This window comes from Talpa occidentalis, unplaced genomic scaffold (genome assembly GCF_014898055.3).
Source record: "Talpa occidentalis isolate TD23 unplaced genomic scaffold, MPIMG_talOcc4v2.1 talOcc4.16, whole genome shotgun sequence".
Lineage (NCBI taxonomy): Eukaryota > Metazoa > Chordata > Mammalia > Eulipotyphla > Talpidae > Talpa > Talpa occidentalis.
Window position 1 is genome coordinate 6,128,958 of NW_023601653.1, and position 22,437 is coordinate 6,151,394.

Genomic DNA, 22,437 nt, shown 5'->3' on the forward strand with positions numbered 1-22,437 from the left:
AAAGATACGACTTCAGGTGCAGCTTGATCAGGGTGTTCACTTTCCTGTATAGCTTTGCTTTGCAATTAGCTGTCTGGTTCATTCTCAGGCAGTTGACTCTCAGGGTTTTATCCTTCCAGGTTCAATTTCAGCAAAAAAGAGCAAGTGTCTGCCCCAGGCAAAGTTTCAATTAAAGCTCACTCTCATTGGACCAGCTAAGGTCCTGGGCTTCCCTTTCAACCAATCATTTTTGTTCAGGAGTTGATGTGGTCTGATGGGTCAGGCCTGGACGACATGCTCCAGCAGAGCTTGGAGTGGAGGCATCCTTGCCAAAACCACACACACAGGGTGTAGGGGTTAGCTCCCCAGCGGGGACTGGAATTCTTGGATTTGGGACCATGGGTGTCAAACAACCAGAAACCCCCAACTCCACTATTGGAGGTCACAGGAAAGTGTTCAGCAGTGTGGGAAGCAATGCTGATCCCAGCAGGCATGAAGCAAAGTACATTTCTTTAAAAGAGAGATGGGGCTCTGTGAAGACTTAAGAAATTTGTCAGGGCTTGGCATGGGGTCTGTTCCACATTAGTACCTGCTAATTTATAAATGCCAGGCCTTATACTCCTGCGGATGATCACTCTTCTCTGTCTTAACTTTATCCATTCATTTACCTCATCTACTCATTTACCTTCATCCACTCATCTACCAAGACGATGCTGTGCCGGCGGCTGTTTGGGGTATGGGAATCAGTGGGGCTCCCTCAGAAAGGGCCTGAGCGTAGGGGCGAGGCCCTGTGGCCTTCCTTAGTCTCAGCTCAGAGCAGCTTGTTATGTTTGAAAGTTACTTCTCTCTGAGACAAAAACCAGAAAAAACAGCAACAACAAAACCCCCTTAAAACCCACACAGTCATGACACAAACACCCACGTGGGTGGGGGGACGGCTGAGACCCACCTCTAACGCTCAAACTCGAAAAGCCCTCAGGCTCCCCCTCCAGGCAGCCAGAGTCCCAGGGGAGCCTCCCTCTCCTCCCTGTTCTTCTGGGGTCTCAGGATAAACTTCATCCCCTCCAGGATCCTCCCAGAGACCTGGTCTCACTTCACTCCTTTCCTGCTGAACTCACATCTCCACTGTCAGACCGAGCTCTCAGTTCCCCAAAGTCATGTTGACACTTCTTTAACCCGAGCTCTTTGCACAAGCTAATCTAGTTCTCTTCCTCGAACAATTTCCTCTCCTCCCCAAGCTTCCCCGCACACCAGGTGTGGGCTGAGGCCTCTGCCATGTGCCCCTTCCCTGGGCCTGCCCCAGTGGACACAGGCCTTGCTTTACACCAATAAATGTCAGTAAATATATTCTCTCTCCACTTGTGGCCTCACTGAGCACATAGGATTTCAGTCTTCCTTGGGGCCTCCGAAGGTAAGTAAGGCCAGCAAGCCTGGTTTTGCAAAACAGAAACAGAGCCCAGGAGTTAGAGATCAGCTCGCTAAGGCAGACACTCGACTTGCCACCCTTTACCACCACGCCCATCCTCTTTTCTAAAAGAATCCTAATTTTTGTGCACAGAAACAATGTATCTAGCTCCAGACCAAAAAAAAAAATACTTGTTTTCCCAGCCTGCTTTGCAGCTGTGGTTCCAAAGTCAGACAGTTCTGGGGACCAGGAATAAGTGAAAGTCAGTTGGAAGGCGGCTTCTGTGAAAGCTTTTGTTTTCTTTCACAAAAAATGATAGACCCAGCAGATGCCACCCTTTGCCCTGTCTGCTTCCTTGATGGATGCTGATGAGATGTCTGGAGCTGCAGCAGTCATCTTATGAACCCGAAGCCATGTCCATGAAGATCCCTGGATCCCATGAGGATGGAGGATGACTACTTTGGTCATGGACCAAACCAGTCCCGATGACTGACTTGCAGTGGGTATAAATCGAAAATGAAACCATTTCCCCCACTGTTGGTCAGGCTTTCTGGTACTACAAGCTGAGAGCATCTGGAACTGAGGTCTTAGGACTCCTTGACCAGGCTCTTTTCACTGAAACACTGTGCCTGTCAGTTTCTGGGCATGGGGTGAGTCATTCATTTCTGTTCTGCAAATTGACTGAGGACCAGAGACCTCTCTGAGAGGAAAGAGAAACCTTGAGAGAAGTGGATGAGGAACCTGCTTTGAAACAGGAAGAACGGATGGTCATAGGCAGGCACCGACAGCGTGTGACACTCACAGAAGCCCTTCTAAGCACCGTCGAGTCCTGGGTCTGCGCTGGGTCTCGCTGCTCGGGTGCATCAGACCCAGCCCCTTGCAATGAAATCATCACCTGGTGGGCAAGGGAGCACTTCCCAGACGGTTTCATTTGGGGTCTCTGTCTCCAAGGCGGGCTGCTGCTGTTCCTTCTTCCAAAGCAGAGGTCTGGAGACTCCCCCGGCTCCCCCCCTTCCCTCACTCGCTCATTCACTGCACCAAGCTTGGGCAATTCGACCTCCAGACATCTACTTAACCCATCGCCATATCTGCCCTGTTGCCACTTCCTGTTCTAGGCCTGCGTCTCTCCCGAGGACAGCGGCCTCTCCTCGCTGGCCTGCATGCCTCCGCTCTCTCTGCCTGTAAGCCAGCTCTGCCTCACAAATGTAATTGTACCACCCAGATGTCATGGATGCTTTCAAAACTCTTACACAATCACGGGCTCATTCAGTTCACCACTGAATCATTCAGCAAATCATTACTGCTATGGTGCCAAACATAGGGACTGAGGGGGAGTCAGGCATGGGCCTGCTCTTAGAGGCTCACAGTCCAGTGAGGAGGCTGTTGAGCCAGCAGAGAGCCAGGGGAGAACGCACTCAGCTTGGATCTCTTACCAAGCAAGTCTTATCAAACAAGACCCAAGCAAGTCCCTGGCACCTTGCAGATACTGGGTAAATGGGTGTTGATAGAAACAAATAAGCAGATGCACTTTCATGGAGAATGACCCAGCTGAGCCCAGCCTGCCAGCCAGTCCTGCCAGGGCACCCTCATCCACGTGAGCTATCTTGGGGGTGGCGGCTCAGTTGAGTTCCCAGATGACTCTGACCCCAGCTAACCTCACGTGGAGAGGAAGAGCCACCCAAATGAGTCCCACCGAGTCCCAGCATCGTCGCAGATCACAGATGGCGTCCTGGGACCACGCTTTCCTGAGTCGGAGTGTCTGCTCTCTCTGCTTTCCTTGGCTTCTCTCTCCTTCTTACCCCTCATCCTCCCCTCCCAGGAAATATGCACTGCTGGGGACACTGGACTCCATCTAGGCCTCATAGGACAGGGAGGCAGGGTAGGGTGGACTCTGGGGAGGGAGAAAGAGATTTAAGATGGTTCTAGAAGGCCTCAGAAGACCTCAGGGAAGATGAAACGAGGAGCACTCGTTTGTAAAATCTAGTTCAATTTAGTTCCTGTGTGCTCCGTGCCTGCTGTGTGGACAGAAAGAGGTACAGAGAGGGGCGAGACCCAGCCCTCAACTCCCCGGGGACTCAGAGGCCAGCAGGGGAGACGGACATGTAAATCAACACCTGCCAGGAGGTGGGCTGTGCCTGCCACGATCTACCCAATATCAAGATGAAGCCACTCTGGTGTCAAGATGCCAAGCAGCAATGCTTCTGCCACCTCCCCCCACCGAAAAGCTGCCTCTACAAGGAGAAGATGAAACAGAAACACAAACTCTCATCTTCAAAGAAACCAGGAGGCACCTGCGGCACTAAACCGCAGCGGAGAGCAGATGGAGAGGTGGTAAATGATTTAACAGAGTCCAGGAAAGGCAAACCTAGGGGCCTGCTGTTTTGTGGCCTGGTGGGGTGGGGGTTAAGAGACTGAAGAGATGGAAAACAATTGGCTTTGCACAACCCAAAGGAGGCTCCAAACTATGGACCCCGGTTACCACAGATGGTGAGGCAGGAGGCTGAAAACAGCGGGGAGTAGGGGGTGGAGGGGGGTGCTGCTTGGAAGTCTGTTTAAGGAACAGTTAGAAACTCTCCCCCCAGGCCCTCCCCACTGCACTCTCAGGCAGTAACCACCCCTCCCTAATGCAGGCCAGGAAAATCCAAGCAGAGAACTCTGTACCCAAGGACACCAGCTACAGAGTGGATGGGGGTGTGAGCACACATTGATCATTGGGGATTGTTCTTAGCAGTCACTCTCTCCACCCCCACCTCCAGGATGAGCATAAGTCCCCATTCCACTGATGCTGTCCTTGAGCATGTGACTGGCTTGTGACCAATAGGATCTTAGTATGCGCAGCACAAGGAGAGAGTTGAGTGCTTGCACTCTGGGGCAAGCTGTCTTGTGCCCAATAAAATCTGTGCTGGCAAACTCGATGACTCCAAAAGTATAAGAGAAACACGAGGCCAAGCTGTCCAGCTGACCCACAGGCCTGCAGATTTGCTTATTCCCTCGTAATCTAGATCAACCCCCCCCAACCTGTAGATGTATAGCCAAATAAATGCTGATTATTGTGTGCCACAAAGATTTGGTGGGTGGTTGTTATACAGCAATATCTGAATGATGCAGGCAGACTCAAGTGAAGGTTTAACTATTGCAGAGTACCCCAGCCCTGTTCCTTGGCCCATTCAGGAATGCTAGTGTTACAGGGCAACCCCAATGTGAAATGGGTTGGCCTGACTGTGGGTCCTCACCTGAGTGCTTGAAAGGGACTTATAACGAGACTCAATTGCAGGAACACACAAAGGGTAATAAAAGGTTTGTTTACAAAAAAAGGGGAAATGAAGAAATGAATAACTCAGGGAGAAAGAGTAAATTGGTGAATAAATTGGTGAATAAATTGAATAAATAAATTGAATAAATTGGTGAATAAATTGGTGAATGCCTCTTACCAGTTCCACTGAGCTGGAACCCCAATAGTATGCTGAAAGCTAATGAAAAACCAAGCACCCCCAAGGCCCACATGTCTGGTTATATATCAAGCCTGGCTGCTTGATTCCATCCTCAGTTCCCAGCATCCTCCCTTCAGTGGTGACGGCATTATGGGATTTATAGTCCTTGGTGTCTTGGATCTCTTTGGTCTGGGGTGGGGGTGGGGTCAATAAAACCTATTTGTGGAGTTTGTTCAGAACACCTTTCCCCCCCAGCATTAGCACCCAGCACCCACTCATCCCAGACAGGAATCTGTGGACAGGACCCAACAACTCCTGAGAGCAGTCTCACTGAGGCTGACATCTGGGTGACTTTGACAAAAACAAACAAACAAACAAATAAATAAATAAATAAGTTTTAAAAATCCAGTTTTCCATACAGAGAGGTTCATTATCGGCAATTCCTATCTTTCAATTTGGGGCTTCCAGTCAGACTTTTAATGCCTCATTCTGAAATAAGAATGAATAACAAAAGATGATTGTATAAATAAGAATGAATAACAAGAGAAAGCTGAAATATGAAAGAGACCCAATTAAATAAATAGGAAAAAAGAAACTAGCAAGAAATAGAGACAATGCAATGATCAAAAGAAAACTTTAAAAAAATCATCATGGCTATCCCAAGAGAGATCAGAAAACACATTATATCCAAAAATGGAACAGAATGCTATAAGAAAATAATAACCAGAAAAAAAGAGATGAGTTCGTAGGAGTTAAAAATATGATATTTACTTTAAAAAAGGGTTTGAAAATAAAAAGAGTAAAAAATAAACCCAACAACTCTCAAAAATTAGAATAAGATAAAAGAAAATAAGAAAATGAAAGGATTCATTTAATTTAATTTAATTAAAGGAAGCCAATAGCCAAATTATAGACATTCCAGAAGAAAATTATTTCCCAGAACAGAATAAAACATCTTCAAGCTAAAACAGTACACTGAGTGCCCAAAACACTTGGTTATAAAATTTAAGAAATTTAGGGATAAAGCAAAAATCCTAGAAGCTCCAGTATAAAGAAAAAAGTTACTTTACGTGATTGAGAATAAGAATAGAGCTGGAAGCTAGTGACAGGGACTGATGCCTGCCACTATTTGACTCTCAACTTAGAATTCTATACCCAGCCAGGCTGCCAACAAGGATGAAAGGCAAATTACTATTTTCAAGCATGCTTATTTTCACGGCAGTTACTGGAGGATGTACACCAGCCAAACAAGGGAGTAAACCATTAAAGAGGAAGGCATGGGATTCCAGAAACAGAATCTAACAGAGAAGAAAAGGAAGGGAATGCCTAGTGGGATGGTGAAGAGAGAATTACAGTGTGTCAGCTATGCTTGGGCAGAGAGGACAGCAAGGACAGGGGAGGAGTTCAGGGGTCTTGAAAAAAAATTACCACCCAGGGTAGAGTCTGAAAATTCCACTATGAGATTTCTGTGAGGCTATAGGAATGTATGGGCATATTTAGTTCAAGAAAACTAACATGTTTTTTTAAAAAACTAAGCAAATGAAAAAATGAGGCTAACTGAGCAGCAAATTATATTGACATTGCATTAATAATGGAAACATTGAATTTTCATTTAACAGAAAATTAAGAAATGCAAGGATGGGGAAAAGGATGAGAAATCTAAGACCTTATCTACCATTATTAGAAGTCAGTAGATAATGGGTAAAATTGGGGAATCAAGAGATAGAAAAATAAACCTGATACTTAACAAGATGGAGATGAACAAAGAGAAACAGCCAAGAGGATGGGATTGCCTCTGGGAGGGGGCTGGATCAATGCTGTGGGAGACGGCTGGGTTGTTTTTTTTTTTTTCTGTTGTAAATCTTTTTATTACTATGGGTTATTAATATTTGCCTACAAATAGCACTTTAATAAACATTGAAATAAACTAAAAATAACTGTATTACATAAAAAAAGAGAGCCCAGAGGAGGAAGTGTCAGAGAATGGGAAGGTTCCAGAGAAGGCTTCCCTGAGCAAGTGATGCCTGAAACTGTTGAAGGATAAACAGTGGGAACAGCCTGTGCAAAGGGCTGAGGTTCAGAATGAAGGTCATGGTGCTTTAGAAAGAGAGGGAGGGGCGAGTAGGAAGAGAAGCAGGTGGAGACAGGGTGCTCAGGCACTGTAGGGGCTGTGGATTTTATTCCGCAGCAACAAGCGACCTTGGGCGGGCTCCAGGAGAAAGCAGTTGAGAGACTTGTTTTTAACAAACTCACTGTCCCAGCTGAATAGGAGGTGAGGGCAGAAATAGGGGGACCAAGAAGAGGTGAGTGAGGCTTGGCCTGGAGGGAGACTCGGAAGATGGAGAGCAGCAGAAGTGCGGGAGGGTGAGAGAATTCACCAGAGCTAGAGCAGGGAACAGAGCAGGGAACAGAGCAGGCAGACTGACGAAACACACTGCTGAGGGGAGCAGTGGGCGCAGCAGGAGAGGTCTGCGCTCCATGTGGGACCCTCACCGGTGGCCGGGGATCGAACTGGCGCTGCAGAGGCTCAACGGCTGCGCTACCAGGGGAGGCCCCTAGAAGGAGGAATTCAAGATTGCTGTAATAAAGCTCTGCATGGGGGCTGACAAACTGGCAGGCATGACCTTCATTTGACCTTCACAAGAACACCCCCCCCCCCCAGGGCAGCTAGGTTGGTGCTCAGGCCCCAGGCAGAGCATCTTCAACTAGGTGGGCAAAGATGATGCTTTTGGACAGCCTGCCAGTTTAAACTGGATTTTACAGATGATCATTTGCAATAAAACCCTAATAATTCCTATTAGCAAAATGTTGCTGTCCCGTCCCCTCCCCCGAAAAGAATTTCACTCTTCTTAATAGCACATTGGTATTTCAAAAAATTGTCCTTGATTATCATCAAATTGAATCAATTTACAAAGAAAGGAAGTTTGTTCTCTGGCATTTTGGCTCCTGGTCCTCAAAGCCTGCGGTATTTATTCTTCCCCTGTGCTCCTCCTGCCCTGCCTCCAGCTCTCTGGGCTCAGCCAGCCTCAGGGCGATGCCCCCCATGGACTGGCCCTGCGCCAGGCATCCCACCTCTGGCCAGTGAGGTCAGCCTGCAGCCCAGGGCCGGCCCAGCTCCGGCTCTGCTGAACCCCACACCAGCCTGGCCTGGGACCCAGGGGAAAGAGGCACACGTGCGGGAAGAGGACGTTTGGCCACGGACAATTGGCCCCCGGCTCCCCGAGCACCACCCTCTCCTCCTCAGCCCTCTGCAGGAGCCAAGGCCAGCGTGGGTGGCTGAAATCTCCCCGGTAACAGGGTCTGTCCCCCCTCCAGCCTCCTCCCTTAACCTGCTACCCCTCCTCCCACACCCAGCACCTTGCACCTGCTCTCCGGCCCCTCGGCCCCTCCCTCGCCCCTCCCGCAGTCCCCACTCCTGCTCCCCCCTTCAGGGCTCCCCTGTCACCATCTGTGGCACAATTCTTCTCTGTCACTCTCCCTGCCACCCCCTCGTTCTCCTTCCACGCTCCCTCTCCTGCCTCTCTTCTGCATCTCTCTCTCCTTCTCCTGCTCTCTCCTCTCTTCAGCACGCAGTTCTCATCACTCCCCCTCATTCTGGCTTTCCACCCACTCACTGTCTCTCCCTCTCCCTGCTCTCCACCTCGGATCGACCCCCCTCCCTCTGTTTCCATTGGCTCTTTGCAGCCCCCTGTTCCCTTTTCTTTTCCCTAGGAGGCTTCTCCCTCCACCCCCACTCAGACCCCCATCTGTGCCCCTCCCCGCCCCCCAGGAGGTGTCCTGTAGATGGGGGGTGACGCACCAGGCGCGGGTGGGAAGTCAGGGCCGGAGAGCAGATGGGAGGCTCTGTGGGCAGACATGCGGCCGAGGGCCTAGGAGCGAGCCCGGCTCTGCAAGCCCTTAAGTGGCCACTGTGTAGGGTCCCCAGCTAAGGGGCACTCTGGGGGACTGGGCAGGGAGAGGGGGCAGCAGAATGATGACCAACCTGGTGGCGAGAAGGGGAGCCTTCACCCCACTGCCAGGTAAGGAGGTCGGGGTCTGGGGAGGTCTGGAGGGTGGGGTGCTGGAGCCCACCATCTGTCCTGATGTACCCGAGAGACTGGAGAGGGTGAAGGGCCAGGGAGGAGGGAGGCCTTCCCGTGACCTCTTCCTGGCGGGCAGCAGGAGATAGAGGGGGGCATTAATCTTGGAATCTCCTGTCACAGTTCTAGAATCTGGGAATCTCAGAACAGACAAATGCCAGAGCAGGAAGAAACCAGATGCAGCTTGAGGCTTGGCCTCCTCGGCTTACATGCCAGCTCCCCTGAGCCCCTCTGTGCTGGACACCGTGCTCTGAGCCCTCCCACTTCATCTTTACAACAACCCTGCCTGGAAGGTGGGCATGCTGTCTTCATTTTAATAGGAGGGAAATGAGGTTCAGAGATGGATATTGACTTGCCAGAGGTCACACAGCAATATGGCCTTATTCTGTGGCAAAGCCCAACCTCCTACCTGGGTTTGTGGGGTGCATTTCTGGGGGTCAAATCCCAGGCCTGTAGTGGGAGTGGGTCCAAGATCACCGATTAGCACCAGTTGGGCCTCTTGGGGGTGCCCAAGGGGAGCAGCGGGCAGGCAGATGCAGCCTGCTCACTAGAGACTGGCCCAGCCCTGCCCTAGTCCTTGATTCCTCTCAGCCCAGGCCTTCTGAGAAGCCATCAGGCCCAGGAGGTGTTGTGGGTTCAGGAGCAGACTGAACTGGCTTTGCATCACGGCCTCCCGTTCATTCACCAGCTGGGTGGCCTTGTGTAAGTTACTTAACCTTTCTGAGCCTCAACTTTCTCCTCTTTAAAGTCCCTACTGCCTGGGCTTTGCCAGGATTTCACCCTGTGAGTTGAGGCCTCAGCCCAGGAGCAAAGTCTGTCCCAATCTCCTCACTGCAGCGCTGGCTCCAGCCACTTTGCCAATGTTTCTGGTGCCGCGCTAGGGACTGGCATCAAAGAAATAAATAGCTCAGGGTCCCTGCACCAAAGAGGGGCAGAAAGTGGGAGACAGACAAATGGAGGGGCTGTGGGGTATCTCTGAGGAGCCACCTTGATTTGCTGTGGGCTCAGGACAGCCACTCACCCTGGCTGGGCTCCCCTCCCATCCAGAGCCGTCCTCTGAGGAGTCCGCCCCCAGCTTTCAGGCAAGCTTGTGCCAAAGATAAACCAGACAGGGAAGAAAAGTCCCTCCTCCCCGAGGATGAACTAGATCATGCACAGATTCCAGCTCCTGGAAGAAAAGGCAGCACCTAAATTGCAGGTCTGGTTGGCGCCCCCGGAAAGCTGTAATTTCCCTGCTCTAGGCGCCTGGCCCGGGCAACTTTGACAGGGAAGATGGGCCCAGCCAGGGTGGAGGCAGGGAGGCTTCCAGGGCCAGGTGCAAAGGCTGGGAACTTGGTGTTTCCTGCAGGGTCCCATGTGTGTATGTGCGTGAGTGTGTGTGTGTGTGTGTGTATGTGCGTGTACGTATGGGAGGGGGGCTGGCTTCTGAGCTCCCCATAAGGCTTCCCTGGGGGCATCTGATCCTGCAGCCTGGAAATGAAGCATGCTCCTGTTGGGGAGCCCCTCCCTCCGTAGGCCTGCGTTGGCTTGGCTGCCCAGCAGGGATGCTATAAAGAGAATCTGAGGCCCCAGGACAGGCAGGCAGATAGATGGGGGCCGGGGACCTGGGCGGAGGAAGCCAGGCATCCAGGGTCTAGATTCCACAGTTGCAATCTAAGAAGGGTTGATTCAGGCAGCCTGGAATCCTGACATTCTCTGGTTCAAGACTACTGAGTCTAAAAAATCTAGGACTCTACAACTCAGTTTTAAGTGTCTAAAGTTCTATTTTTAGGCCTCTAAATGTCTTGGGGTTTGGGTCCATGATCCTGGTCATTCAGGAGCCCAGGGAGCAGTGGGGAGAGCTCACGACAGGCTGGTGGGGGAGCTAGATACTTAGGCAGAGCCTCCCTGGGTCTGGTCTCAGGCTCCTGGCCTGTGAAATGGGGGTGGAGGGTTCCCAGCTTTGTCCCTTTTAGGAGCACAGTGAGATGGCTGGGCTGAGGGGATCCCCAAGTCTCTGGGTCCCAGGGGAGGCGACACCCTGTGCTTGTGGTTCTTAACTGCATTGGCACTCAGATCTGAGCTCTGGGCTCTGCCCAGTGGCCACAGACATGCTGAGTTTCACCATCATTTTGGGGACTCACAGATCCTTCGAATTTTACCAGGAGCCCAGGGTTTCAGGCTAAGGACCTGTGATGTGCAGGGGTTTCTCAAACGCGAGGAGGACTTGTTGGTGAGTCTTAGTCCATTCAGGCTGCTGTGATAGGGTATCACGGGCCAGGTGGTGTGTAAACAGAAATTTCTTTCTCCTGCACAGTTCTGGAGCCTAAGAAGTGCGACATCAAGGTGCCGGGAGATCCGGTGTCTGGGGAGAGCCGTCTCCTGAGTCTTAGACCGCCATCTGTGTTGCCACAAGGCGTGAGGGGCCTAGACCATTCTGGGGTCACCTGTATAAGGGCACTAATCCCACCACGAAGTTCCCCCCCTCATGACCTAATGACCTCTCACATCACGGTGCTGGAGGCTAGGGGTGCATTGTGACTTGGTGGGGAGCACATTCAGCCTGCAGCAGCAGGTGAGCCGCCTGACACCCTGTGCCCTGGGCTGATCCTGAGCCCAAAGGGCAGATGCTGTCCTATGAAGCAATGTGACTTCTTGAGGTGGCAACGTTAGATGCGCTGGTATCAAAAACGTTTGAACAGTGCTGCTGTGGAGGAAAGGCGCCATGTTGTCAGGGCCGATTGAGGCATCTGCTCGCTCCTTCACTGACCTTTGTGGGGTGTCCCCTGTGCACAGGTGAAGCCACATGTTGCTGCTCCCCCTGGGGTGCCCGGGTGGTGACAGGGTGTGGGTGACCACAGGCTCCAGGGTGCTGGTCCCTGCCCTTTGGAGTGGGGCAAGCCAGCCTTCCATGCCACCCTGTAGCCAAGATTTCCCATCTGAAAGGAGGGGCTTGCTGGCTGGCCTGTGCAGCAAATGAGCTGCTGCCTGCCCTCGGGGTGGGGGGGCTGGATGAGTCTCCAAGCTTGGCGTGATGGACCGTGTGCTTCTTCCTGCAGGCCGCTAGCTGAGTGTCGAGCGTGCTTCCCGGGCCATGGACATCCCGGGCTCCCCCACACCGGTGCCCATGACTGTGGAACCTGGCAACGCCTCCCTGGCCTGGCCCCCGGATGCCACCCTGGGAAATGGGTCGGCAGCCCCAAGCGCGGCAGGACTGGCCGTCCGCGGCATTCTGATCCCGCTGGTGTACCTGGTGGTGTGCGTGGTGGGCCTGCTGGGCAACTCCCTGGTCATCTACGTGGTCCTGCGGCACTCGGCCAGCCCCTCGGTCACCAACGTCTACATCCTCAACCTGGCGCTGGCCGACGAGCTCTTCATGCTGGGGCTGCCCTTCCTGGCGGCCCAGAACGCCCTCTCCTACTGGCCCTTCGGCTCCCTCATGTGCCGCCTGGTCATGGCCGTGGACGGCATCAACCAGTTCACCAGCATCTTCTGCCTCACGGTCATGAGCGTGGACCGCTACCTGGCTGTGGTGCACCCCACCCGCTCAGCCCGCTGGCGCACGGCCCCCGTGGCCCGCACGGTCAGCGCCGCTGTCTGGGTGGCCTCCGCGGTGGTGGTGTTGCCGGTGGTGGTCTTCTCGGGCGTGCCCCGGGGCATGAGCACCTGCCACATGCAGTGGCCCGAGCCGGCGGCCGCCTGGAGAACCGGCTTCATCATCTACACGGCCGCGCTGGGTTTCTTCGGGCCGCTGCTGGTCATCTGCCTCTGCTACCTGCTCATCCTGGTCAAGGTGCGCTCGGCCGGGCGGCGGGTGTGGGCGCCCTCGAGCCAGCGGCGGCGGCACTCGGAGCGCAGGGTCACGCGCATGGTGGTGGCCGTGGTGGCGCTCTTCGTCCTCTGCTGGATGCCCTTCTACGTGCTCAACATCGTCAACGTGGTGTGCCCACTGCCCGAGGAGCCTGCCTTCTTCGGCCTCTACTTCCTGGTGGTGGCGCTGCCCTATGCCAACAGCTGTGCCAACCCCATTCTCTACGGCTTCCTGTCCTACCGCTTCAAGCAGGGCTTCCGCCGGGTCCTGCTCAGGCCTTCCCGCCGCGTGCGCAGCCAGGAGCCCGCAGCGGGGCCCCCGGAGAAGACCGAGGAGGAGGATGAGGATGAGGAGGACGGGGCGGGGGCTGGGAGGCAGGGCCCGGGCAGGGAGATGAACGGCCGGGTCAGCCAGATCACACAGCCGGGCACCAGCAGGCAGGAGCAGCCACGGAGCAGCGCGGCTGCCAAAGAGCAGCAGTTTCTACCCCAAGAGCCTGCAGCTGCAGAGAAGGCAGGTGCGCTGCACATCAGCTATCTGTAGGGCCTGGGGAGGGCCAGGGTGGCCCAGCGCAGGGCAGAGGCTGGGGTGCACCCAGGTTTGAGGCTCCAGAGGCCTGCTGATGGGAGGTGCAGAGGCCTGGGCTTGGATCCCATGGCTGCCGAGACTGGCTGTTTGACCTTGGATGGGTCAATTCCCCTCTCTGGACCTCGCGTTTTCCTCTGTGACTCGGATAGCAGTGACCAGCCTGGTTGGGCTCTGCCGGAGAAGTCTGGAAGGGCATCACCTGGGCTGAGCTTCCTGAGGGGGGTCCACCATGGGGATAGCTGCAGACTGGTCTTCCTCCCTTGGAAGATCAGCTGAGATCTGGGTCCTCAGGGGGATAAACCAAGGCCTGGATTTCCTGGACTCAGAGTCAGGTTCACTGGAGAGGGACTGAGGCTCCAGGCTCACAGGAAGCTAGACGGCCTCCAGTTAGAAGAGGGCATTTCATGGTGGGAAGGAGGCTGTGTGTCTGTTCAGGCCACGTGTGCGCTCGCCCGCAACTGCTGCAAGGCCTTGAGCCAGCTCTTCTGGGCCTCAGGTCTCACCTCAACCCAATCACCTCCAGGCCTCCTGGCCCAGATGGCCAGTGCCAGGACTCCTGTGCCCCTGGAAAAGAGCAAGAGAGGCAGATTTTCCAGGAAGTTGGTTTCAGCAGTCCAGCTTCAGGGTCTCTCACTGCTTGGCCCCTGCAAAGCCCTGGGTCTAATTTTGTACCAGTAACTTTGTATTCCAGCTCTTAAAGAGAGGCCCCAGGTTGCATAAACCAGTTACCACAGCCTAGCTTGGCCCTGGTAGGGACAGCTGACCAATTCCCAAAGCAGTTTGCTTTGCATTTGTGGCTACAAGGGGGTCTTGAGGTTTTGTGGGGGTGCCAGGTACCTCCTCACAGGAGGACTCATCCTGGCTCCTCTCCTCGTAGAGGCCAAAGCCGGGCTTCCATGCAGACCGGCAACAGAGAGGTGGAGTCTTGGCCTGACTGGGTGCTGGTGCTGGCCCAATCAGCCCCAAGGAAAGGATGCAATCAGATTGGGAAGGCAGATGCCCTGAAAGTCACTGGTCCAGCCCCTTTGGGTGCTCGTCGGGGCTGGTAAGGAGGTCTGGGCCTTGATGCAAGGCCGGGATCATTATTGGGAAGCAGGGCCTGGTTCCCTGAAGAGGTTGGAAGGAGTGGGGTGCCCCCAGGGGGGCTGGAGAACAGGCTTCCCCACCCTTTAGATTTTCCTGGAGAGACAAATCCAAAGGTCCAGGGAAAACAGACAATAGGGAGCTGGAGTGGGACCCTAGGGAGAGTCGCTGTCCAGGGCTGGATCTGGACTGGCCTGATTCCCTCCCAGAGATGGCCCCTCAAAGCCACAGTGAGACTGGGCCTGGGAGGTGGGGCCTCAGGCTAGCTCCTGGCCCCCACCCTGCAGAACACAGAGGTCCTCAGGGAATGCACATGAGCCACAAGCTGGGAGACCTAGCTCTTCAACTCACCTCAGCAGCCTGGCAAGCCTTGACCTCCTGGGCCTCAGTTCCCATCACAAATGGAAGCGGTTGTCCCAACTTGTCTGCCTCTGGACATTTGGGAGCTTAAAAGAGTTATGTTGGGTAAATTGTCACCAATACTGCAATTAGGGGAGGGGTATATAAGATTAGAAAGTGGAGTGGCCCCTGCCAAGCTTGGCCGACACCCACTTTCTCCTTCCTGGAGAAAGGCCTGGAGTGGCCTGTCTTTAGCTCTTGGGGGCGAAGACAGTGCAGGGCATGAGAAATGGAGGTCAGAGGCCAGGGGCCAGGGAGGAGGGTTTGGAGAGAGTATAGGCCTCCCACGGGGATGGAAGTTCATGAAACCAGAGCTGGTGTGGATGCTGCGGCCAGCCCTGGTTGGAGCTGGGGGTCAGCGGGAGGAAGGCCTGGGCTGGCATTCCAGCGTGTCCCCCCTTGACCTGCCTTCCTGACTCTTGGGTGCAAGTGCAAGAGGGATCCCGTGCTGCTTCTGTCCCAGCTTTTGTCTATAAAGATGGGGACCTGAGACAACGGCCATGGCCTGGGCCTCTGCCAGGCGTTGTGTCTGGATTCGTGGTGTGTGTGTGTGTGTGTGTGTGTGTGTGTGTGTGTACTGAGTCCACCTCTATCAGGATGCTTCCTCTGTCCCTCTGCCACCTTGGTGTGCCCAGGCCCCTTTGTGTGTGGCTCCCAAGGTCCTCTGGGGAGCATGAATGATGTCTCAGCAGGTCTCAGCCTATATCCTTACAGATCTTGATGCAAAAGCAGCACATGCATCTCTTCCAGCGTTCAAATAGCAAATCTCATGGAAGAAAGCTGATTGCTTCAAAGTGAATCGCATGATGGCGCCTTGGGCCAGTCACCAAAGACAAAGTGATGGGGTGCGGTGATTGGTCACATACCAGTCCTTTCCACCAGAGACAAGGTGGGGCACTGTGATGGACAGTCTGGCCTGATCAACAGTATGGGGGTGGGTCAGGGACTGACCAATGGCAAGGGGAGGCAGCCATTCAGAAGCAGCAGTGGTCTGGGTGTGTGTCTGAGCTGCTGCAGGGTGCACATAGTAGGCACTCAGGGTGTCTCAGCTGGAGCCACAGGGGTACTGGGGCCTTAACACCAACGGCCTGCTGTGCTGGGGCAGGTGTGCATGGGGTGGGAGTAGAGGGACTGGTGGGTGCTGGGTGTTGCCTGGGAGGCCAGGGAACTGTCTCTGGACACCAGGGCCAGTGCTTCCCCACCACATTGAGTGGCCTGTGCACACTCTCATGCACACGTGCATGTGGACATCCCGCTAAACAGGCTGCGACTGACGAGTCTCTGTTCCCAGGACCTGGTCCTTCATGAAATATTTGGAATCAATGGATAAATAAAAGAATGGGGGAGTTCCATCTCACAACTCCATGAGCCCCTCTGCTCTGTGATTCTATCCTCCCTTGTATTCGTGCAACAGTGGTGGCTGAATAAATGGGGAGGGAGGAGAGTTGTGGGGACAGAAGGAGCTTGGAGGGGTTTAGGGGCTGGGTTCTATGGGTTCTAGGGACCATGGGGGTTGTAGGGTAAGTCTAGGCTCTAAGCCGAAGTGGGCTGAGATGGGCGGTGGTGACCCTCCTGCCTGACTCTCCCTCTCCAAGCATCCAAGTTGCTCAAACACGAGGCCGTACCTTGAACTTGTCTCTCAGAGACAGTTGCCAGGCAACAGCCCATGGCCACCAGGTTCTGGACCAGGACATCATGCGTCAGCTCAGCATCAGCTCAGCATCAGCGGAGAGGGGCTGGAGGAGGGAGGTCAAGGCCCCAAGGCTTCAGAGCCTGCTCACCCACAAAGCAGCTGGGGAGATGAATGGAGGCCACTGTTCCTTGGGGAGGTGACAGCTTGGGTTCCACAGGACGCCAGATACAGAAGGAAGCCGCAGGCGGTGAGAAGCCTCGCTGTGATGTGCAGGCCCTCTCTGGAGTGTGACGAGGCCATGGTCCGACCTCAGGTTGCTTCCCTGTCACTGCCGGCCCTGGACAGACCCCCTGAGAGTCGATTGGGAGACTGGGCGGGGAAATGCACTCCCCAAAGTTACTGGACCCAAAGTCACGTTGCCACAAACTTACTGTGCAACGTTGGCCCATGCACGCCATCTCTCTGGGCACGGCTGCTTTAGTTAACAGAGACCTCCCTGGGCACTGACGGTGTGCGAGGTCCCGACACTGGGCAGGGCCCTGTCAGGAAGAACAATGTGGCTCACAGTGCCACATCAGTGGCCGTCTCCTTGCTGGAGGGGGGGCGGGGGGATGTGCAGTGTGCTCTGGGGGACCCTGGGTAGGGGGAGAGGTCAGTGGCGGGGTGGGGGCGGTACAGAGGAGTGAGGGTGCCACACAGTGGCACCTGGGTGTTCCAAGGCCTAGTGGCTGGAGGAAGGCAGTGAATGAGGGAAGAGGCCTAATTCAGACACATGCTGGTGTCACACATGATTTCCTGTCGGGGGTTGAATGGTCCCCCCCCAATTCACATGTGGAAGCCCCAAACTCCCAGTACCTCCTGGGGTGCCCTCGTTTGGAAACAGGGTGATTTGCAGATGTGAGCAGGGAAGATGAGGCTCTACTGGAGTGGAGCTTACCCAGGATACTGGCCTTCTCCAGAATGGGGGGATCTGAACAGAGATGTGAGCGCAGGGAAAACACCAGGGTGACCCTCTACACCCCACAGAGCACTAGAGATCGCCAGCAAATGCCAGAAGCCAGGACGGAGCCTTCCCTCAGGCCCTCAGGGAAGCAGCCCTGCGCGCCTTGGCCTTGACTTCCGTCTCCAGAATCGACACAACACAACCATGTTGCTTAATCACTGCTCTGTGGTCTTTTGTTACTCAGCTCTAGCAACAAATATAGTTCCCCAGCCCCTGCCTGCCCTCCCCGGGGTCTCTGGAGGACCTTGACTGACCTGTTCATCTTTTCATTCTACAAGAGTTTACCCAGCTGAAGGCAGAGAAGCACAGGGCCCAGCCGTCAGGCGCGAAGATAAGAGATGAACAGGAAGCTTATTGCCCTGGCTCTGGACCTGCGGGGCTTTGAATCCGGCTGGTCCCTTCACTCACTGTTTGACCTTGAACCAGTTCATTTACTCTTCTGTGTCCCTCATCGTCTCTGAGATGAGGATGAAAGTAGACACCTGTATTGTCAGGCGATCTAAATGAATGAATACTTCCAAACAGCTTAGAGCAGTGCCCAGTGCCTCACGGGCATAAGGGGCAGTCCAGGCCCCAGGGGACCCCAGTCACCTCCCAGAAGTCCAGCCACGCTAAGCCTCAGCCGGCCTGCCTGCCAGGCCAGGCTGTTTGTACATGGGGGGTCTGAAGGCACACTCAGGCACACGTGTGTGCATGGAAAGCAAGGTCAGCCTTTTCACAGGCCCAGAGAAAGCAGCAGCCAGACGTGGCACGGGGTGCCAGACACCTCACGTCCTGGCTCCCACAGCCTGGGGACAGCCTGTAGGCGGCCGGGAGCCCATGTCCTCCGCGGCCATCTTGTTGCAGACCTGGCATGGGCTGTGGCCTCTCGGTCCTGCCACTCTTTGGCCGGGAAATATGTCCATATTTGCACTGGGGATGTGCTGGCCAGCGCCGCACCCGGGCATCACAGCCAGAGCCTGCTTCATTCTCTCTCTGTAAGGGGAGCGGTTGTCTCCGAGCTCTGGCCTTCTGGCTGCTCGTCAGATAGGGTGGGCCTGTCCTCCTTTCTGGTCATAATAAATGGCAGCAATTGCCTGGACAACAAAGCAAACACAGAATGCCCTCAGGCGAGGGTGGCAGTCAGCTCTGGGCCACACAATCAGGTTTGAACTCCAGCGGCTCCACTTCTAGCTCTTGTGAGCCCTTGAAGCAGCCTCTGCACCTCTTGGAGCCTGTCTGCTCCTGTCAGATGGGCTCCACGCCGCCTCCCACAGGTGCGCTTCAGCACCGGCAGGGCTTCCTGCCCGCTCAGACCGAGGCCGGCGCTGTGCTCTGTGTCCGGCAGGGGGCGCCGTAGGACTTCACCGAGGCCGCGCTCCGCTCGGCTGGAATCGGCTCTGTTCGGCCACACCTCGGTTCTGCTCGGCACACTCGGCAGGACTCGGCTCTGCTCGGCCACACCTCGGCTCTGCTCGGCGCACTCGGCCACACCTCGGCTCTGCTCGGCCACACCTCGGCTCTGCTCGGCTCTGCTCGGCCACACCTCGGCTCTGCTCGGCCACACCTCGGCTCTGCTCGGCGCACTCGGCCGGACTCGGCTCTGCTCGGCCATGTTTGGTTCCGCTCGGCCCACCCCCGCGGCGCCTCCCTGCGCGCTGGAGGCCGCCTCCGGGGGGAGGGCCCCCAAGGCCCGAGTACCCCACCTGCCCGGGCTCCCCGCAGCGGGGGTCGGCTTGGCGGAGGCCTGGGCGGCTTGGAGGCCGCCAGAGCCTTGCCCGGGGCTGCGGCAGCTGGCCCCGGGGTCGGGGGGCCGCCCCCCTCACCTCTACGGAGGGGGACCCCCCTCACTTCTACGGAAAGAAAAGGGGAATTTGGCGCTGGCCTCCCACGCGCCGCGCGGCCCCTTCCTGCCCCGGCACTAGTCATCTCTGCACCTGCTGACTGAGCCTCAGTTTCCCGTCCTAAACGATTAACAGGGTCCTGGCTGGGGCGGGGGGGGCGGCAGAGGGCTGGGGTGGCGCCCACTTCTCCTTCCCAGGACCTCGGGGTTCAGTTTCTCCTTGAAAAATGGAATTAAACGCTCCTAATTCGGGGTCTGACAAGGTTGCTGCAAGCCCAGGCTGGAGAAACTGAGCCCTGAGGGCGAAACTGATCCGGGGCCGCGCAGCCGGGAGAACCCCCCCTGCCTCCCTCCCCCCGCTCCCCCTCTACCCCCACCCCCCGCGCCCCTAAGCAGGCTGCTTTGGAGAACAGGGGTGCTGGTGGACCCTCTGCCTGCTGTGCCGGGAGTGGGGTTCAGAGGCAGAAGTGAGCGCGCGGGCGGCCCCCCCAGCCCCCGGCGGGCCCCTCACCGGCCCGCGCCCTCCCCCCTGCAGGCCCTAGGATGGGGACCCGCGGGGCCTCTCGGGGTGGGGTGCTGGGGGGGTGCGGGGTGGGCCGGGGCATCGCAGGCCGCCGCCAGGTGGCGCTCACGGCCTCCTTGTCGCTGTTAATTCCTGCTGCCCCTGCCCAGGCGGGTCTGTGACTTTCCTGCTGCTCGCGCCAGAGTCGTCGTGTTTTGTCTTTTGTGTCTTTTTTTTTTTTTTGACAGGCACACGGTTTATCCCTTTCAATGCAGGAAGGGTGCCTGGGGCTCTGTGAGCATGGACTAAATATCACTCTTTTCATACAGCACATCCTAGAATAGCTTTTCTGTCCTTTCATTATGTTGATGGAGAAAAAAAAACCCAACCCGTGGACATGGGAATAAGTGGGTTATCCTGGCACTCGGTTCCGAGCATATTGTTTCGCTTCAAAGTGCCACTTCCCGGAACCTGTGGGTCCCCATCAGGTGAGGACTTACCTGCCTTCTCCCCACCCTGGCCTGTGAGTTGTGTGGTCTGTCTGAACCTCCTCTTCCTCGTGGGTAAAATGGGGATAACACCATGCCCGCCCGGGGTGTTGAGAGGGTCGGGAGTTAGTGGGCTACAGACTCTGCCGGACCTGGTGGGAGTGAACACTATTTTCTGTGAGCAGGGGGTGGCTGCACATGCTTGGCTCAGGCCCTGGGTCTCTGACCTTGGTGACAAAGGTCTGGCCCGATGCGCTGGCACTCTGCCCTTGCTATAGGGGTTTTTACAGAACAAAGGGGGGGGGGGCTTCTGAACCTGTTGATGTCCTGGGTCCCAGGGCTTCCAGGCTGAGCGTGCATGAGGGGTGCATGCCCTCACCAGATCCCCCCTTTAACGGGGGAAGCAGCGCCGATGACCAGTCCCTCTGTTGGGGTCCCCACCAGGCTGCTCAGAGAGGCTTGGCCTCCTCCTGCTCTCTGGCCCAGGGACAACCAGGCGTCAAGCGGGGAGGCATGTCCAAGGTCATGGAGCTGGAGGAGCTGCAGCTGAGATATAACCCAGTTTGGGCTGCCTCACAGCCAGAGCTTTGTCTCTGAGCTGCCCGGCCAGCTGGGGAGACCCTCAGAATGGCTGGAGATGGACGTGGGAGGGGTGAGGGGTTGATACCCAGATGGAGGAACTTTAGGCATGGTGAAAGAGAGCAGGAGGAAAAAAATGATGAAGTTTAATATTCCTGAGTCTGCCCTACCCCCAGCCAGCCTCCCTGGACCAAAGGGGGACAGGGAACTTTTTCTGGGGCACAGGCATGGCTGGGAGCCAAAGGAGCTGGCCTAGAACCTAGAGTCCTCGTGCTTTTTCAGGCCTCAGCCTGTGGCCCTGTTAAGTGGGGGGAGCAGCCTCCCCTGACAGGGGACATTGAGTGAGGCACAGGGCAGGGTGCATGGTAAGCCCTGGACGCAGGCATTCCGCGTCCCCAGGCTGCTGTCCCCGCCCCCCAGCCTCTTCCCTTCCCGCTCCTCTTTGTTCTCAGGCTGGTTTTCTCAGCCAGATCTCAGAGGCCAGGAGCTGTCTCCCCTGGGGCTCTGCTGACTCAGCCCTTTTTCTGTGGTGCAGCCTGGAAAGACTGAGGGGATGGCTCCCCACCCCCTCCGGGTCTGCAGCCCTGGCTCTGGGCCCTGGGAATGCTGCCTGGGGCAAGCCAGGGAGGATCTGAGCTTCCCAGTGGCCGCAGTTCCTACAGATCTGCTCTCTGTGGACCCCTACAGGGTGTGGGGGCTCCCAGTGGGCTGGGGGAGTAGGTGGGAACGTGCAAGCGCCTGGAGGTTGGGAGAACCCAGCTCTGTTCCCAGCTTGGACTCCAGCCTGCCCTGGGGCCTTGAGCCACAGAGCTGGCCTCCCTGGGTCAAGGTCTTCCCCCCTGGTCAGCTGAAGGAATTGGATTAGATCATCGCCAGGGACCTTCCAGCCTTGATGTTCGGCTCTTAGATTCTCCCCTGAACTAATAGGAAAGCTGAGGCCCAGTGATGAGCCCTGGTCAAGAACACAACACCCCACCCCCACCCCCCAGGGACTGTCAGTGGGAACTGGGATTTGGCACCCAAGGCCCAAACATCCCGCTCAGGTCCCTGCATTCTGCTCCAACCCCAATGTGAGAGGGTCCCCATCTCCTCCCAAGGGACAGCCCTGAACTGCAGCCTTTGCCCCCACCCCCCCAATACTGGGTTCTCTGGCCAGCATGTGGATGGGGCCCTTCCACTGAAGTCACCTCAACCCCACCCTAGCTCCCTCTCCTAAGGCTGGAGTGGAGTTCCTTGAAATAATGCATGCCAACCCTCTCTGAGTCCCAAAAGCCCCTGCAAAGATGAGGCCTGGCCCAGGCAGTAAACCCTCAAGTGCTGATTGAGAGGTGCTAGAGGGCCAGATGGGCTTTGCACAGGGGTCTCTGAGCCCCGAGGCCCAGGGCTGCAGCCTTTGCAAAACCTCCCACATCCTATCCTGAAGGTAACTGAAGCAGGATGCTGGCAGCCTGGGGCCCTGCGGGCCGTGGCCTCCTGTGAACTCCAGGCCCGGAGGATGAATCAGTTGTGGCAGAATTCCAGGCAGGGCAGGAGAGCTTGGTGCCCACTGGGAGCTGGGAGTTGACTGGCGGCTGCCTTCCAAGACCCTGAGGAGGGGATTGGGCAGGTATAAAGGGAATGAAGTCCTTTTGTTTTTACGTTGCTTTGCGGAGAATT

The 22,437-nt window shown here is 55.8% G+C and overlaps 1 protein-coding gene across 4 annotated transcripts; it reads left to right on the forward strand.

The window, feature by feature from the left end:
- The first annotated feature begins 8,554 nt into the window (after nucleotides 1-8,554).
- Nucleotides 8,555-16,106, forward strand: SSTR3 (somatostatin receptor 3). Of its 4 annotated transcripts, none has more exons than XR_005125700.2 (2): nucleotides 8,555-8,834; nucleotides 9,018-9,182. XR_005125700.2 is itself a non-coding variant. In XM_037513620.2 (2 exons), exon 2 carries the CDS (start codon nucleotides 11,968-11,970, stop codon nucleotides 13,225-13,227), a length of 1,260 nt encoding a protein of 419 aa, XP_037369517.1. In that variant the 5' UTR covers nucleotides 8,555-8,834; nucleotides 11,933-11,967; the 3' UTR covers nucleotides 13,228-16,106. The 4 variants fall into 4 exon arrangements, 3 of the variants coding, with proteins under 3 accessions (XP_037369517.1, XP_037369518.1, XP_054552024.1); XM_037513620.2 differs by lacking the exon at nucleotides 9,018-9,182 and adding an exon at nucleotides 11,933-16,106; XM_037513621.2 differs by lacking the exons at nucleotides 8,555-8,834; nucleotides 9,018-9,182 and adding exons at nucleotides 10,060-10,092; nucleotides 11,933-16,106.
- The last annotated feature ends 6,331 nt before the right edge of the window (nucleotides 16,107-22,437 follow it).

What these genes read in the sequence shown, in the direction of transcription:
- SSTR3 (XM_037513620.2), top strand. Translation starts at nt 11,968, where the DNA reads ATGGACATCCCGGGCTCCCCCACACCGGTGCCCATGACTGTGGAACCT.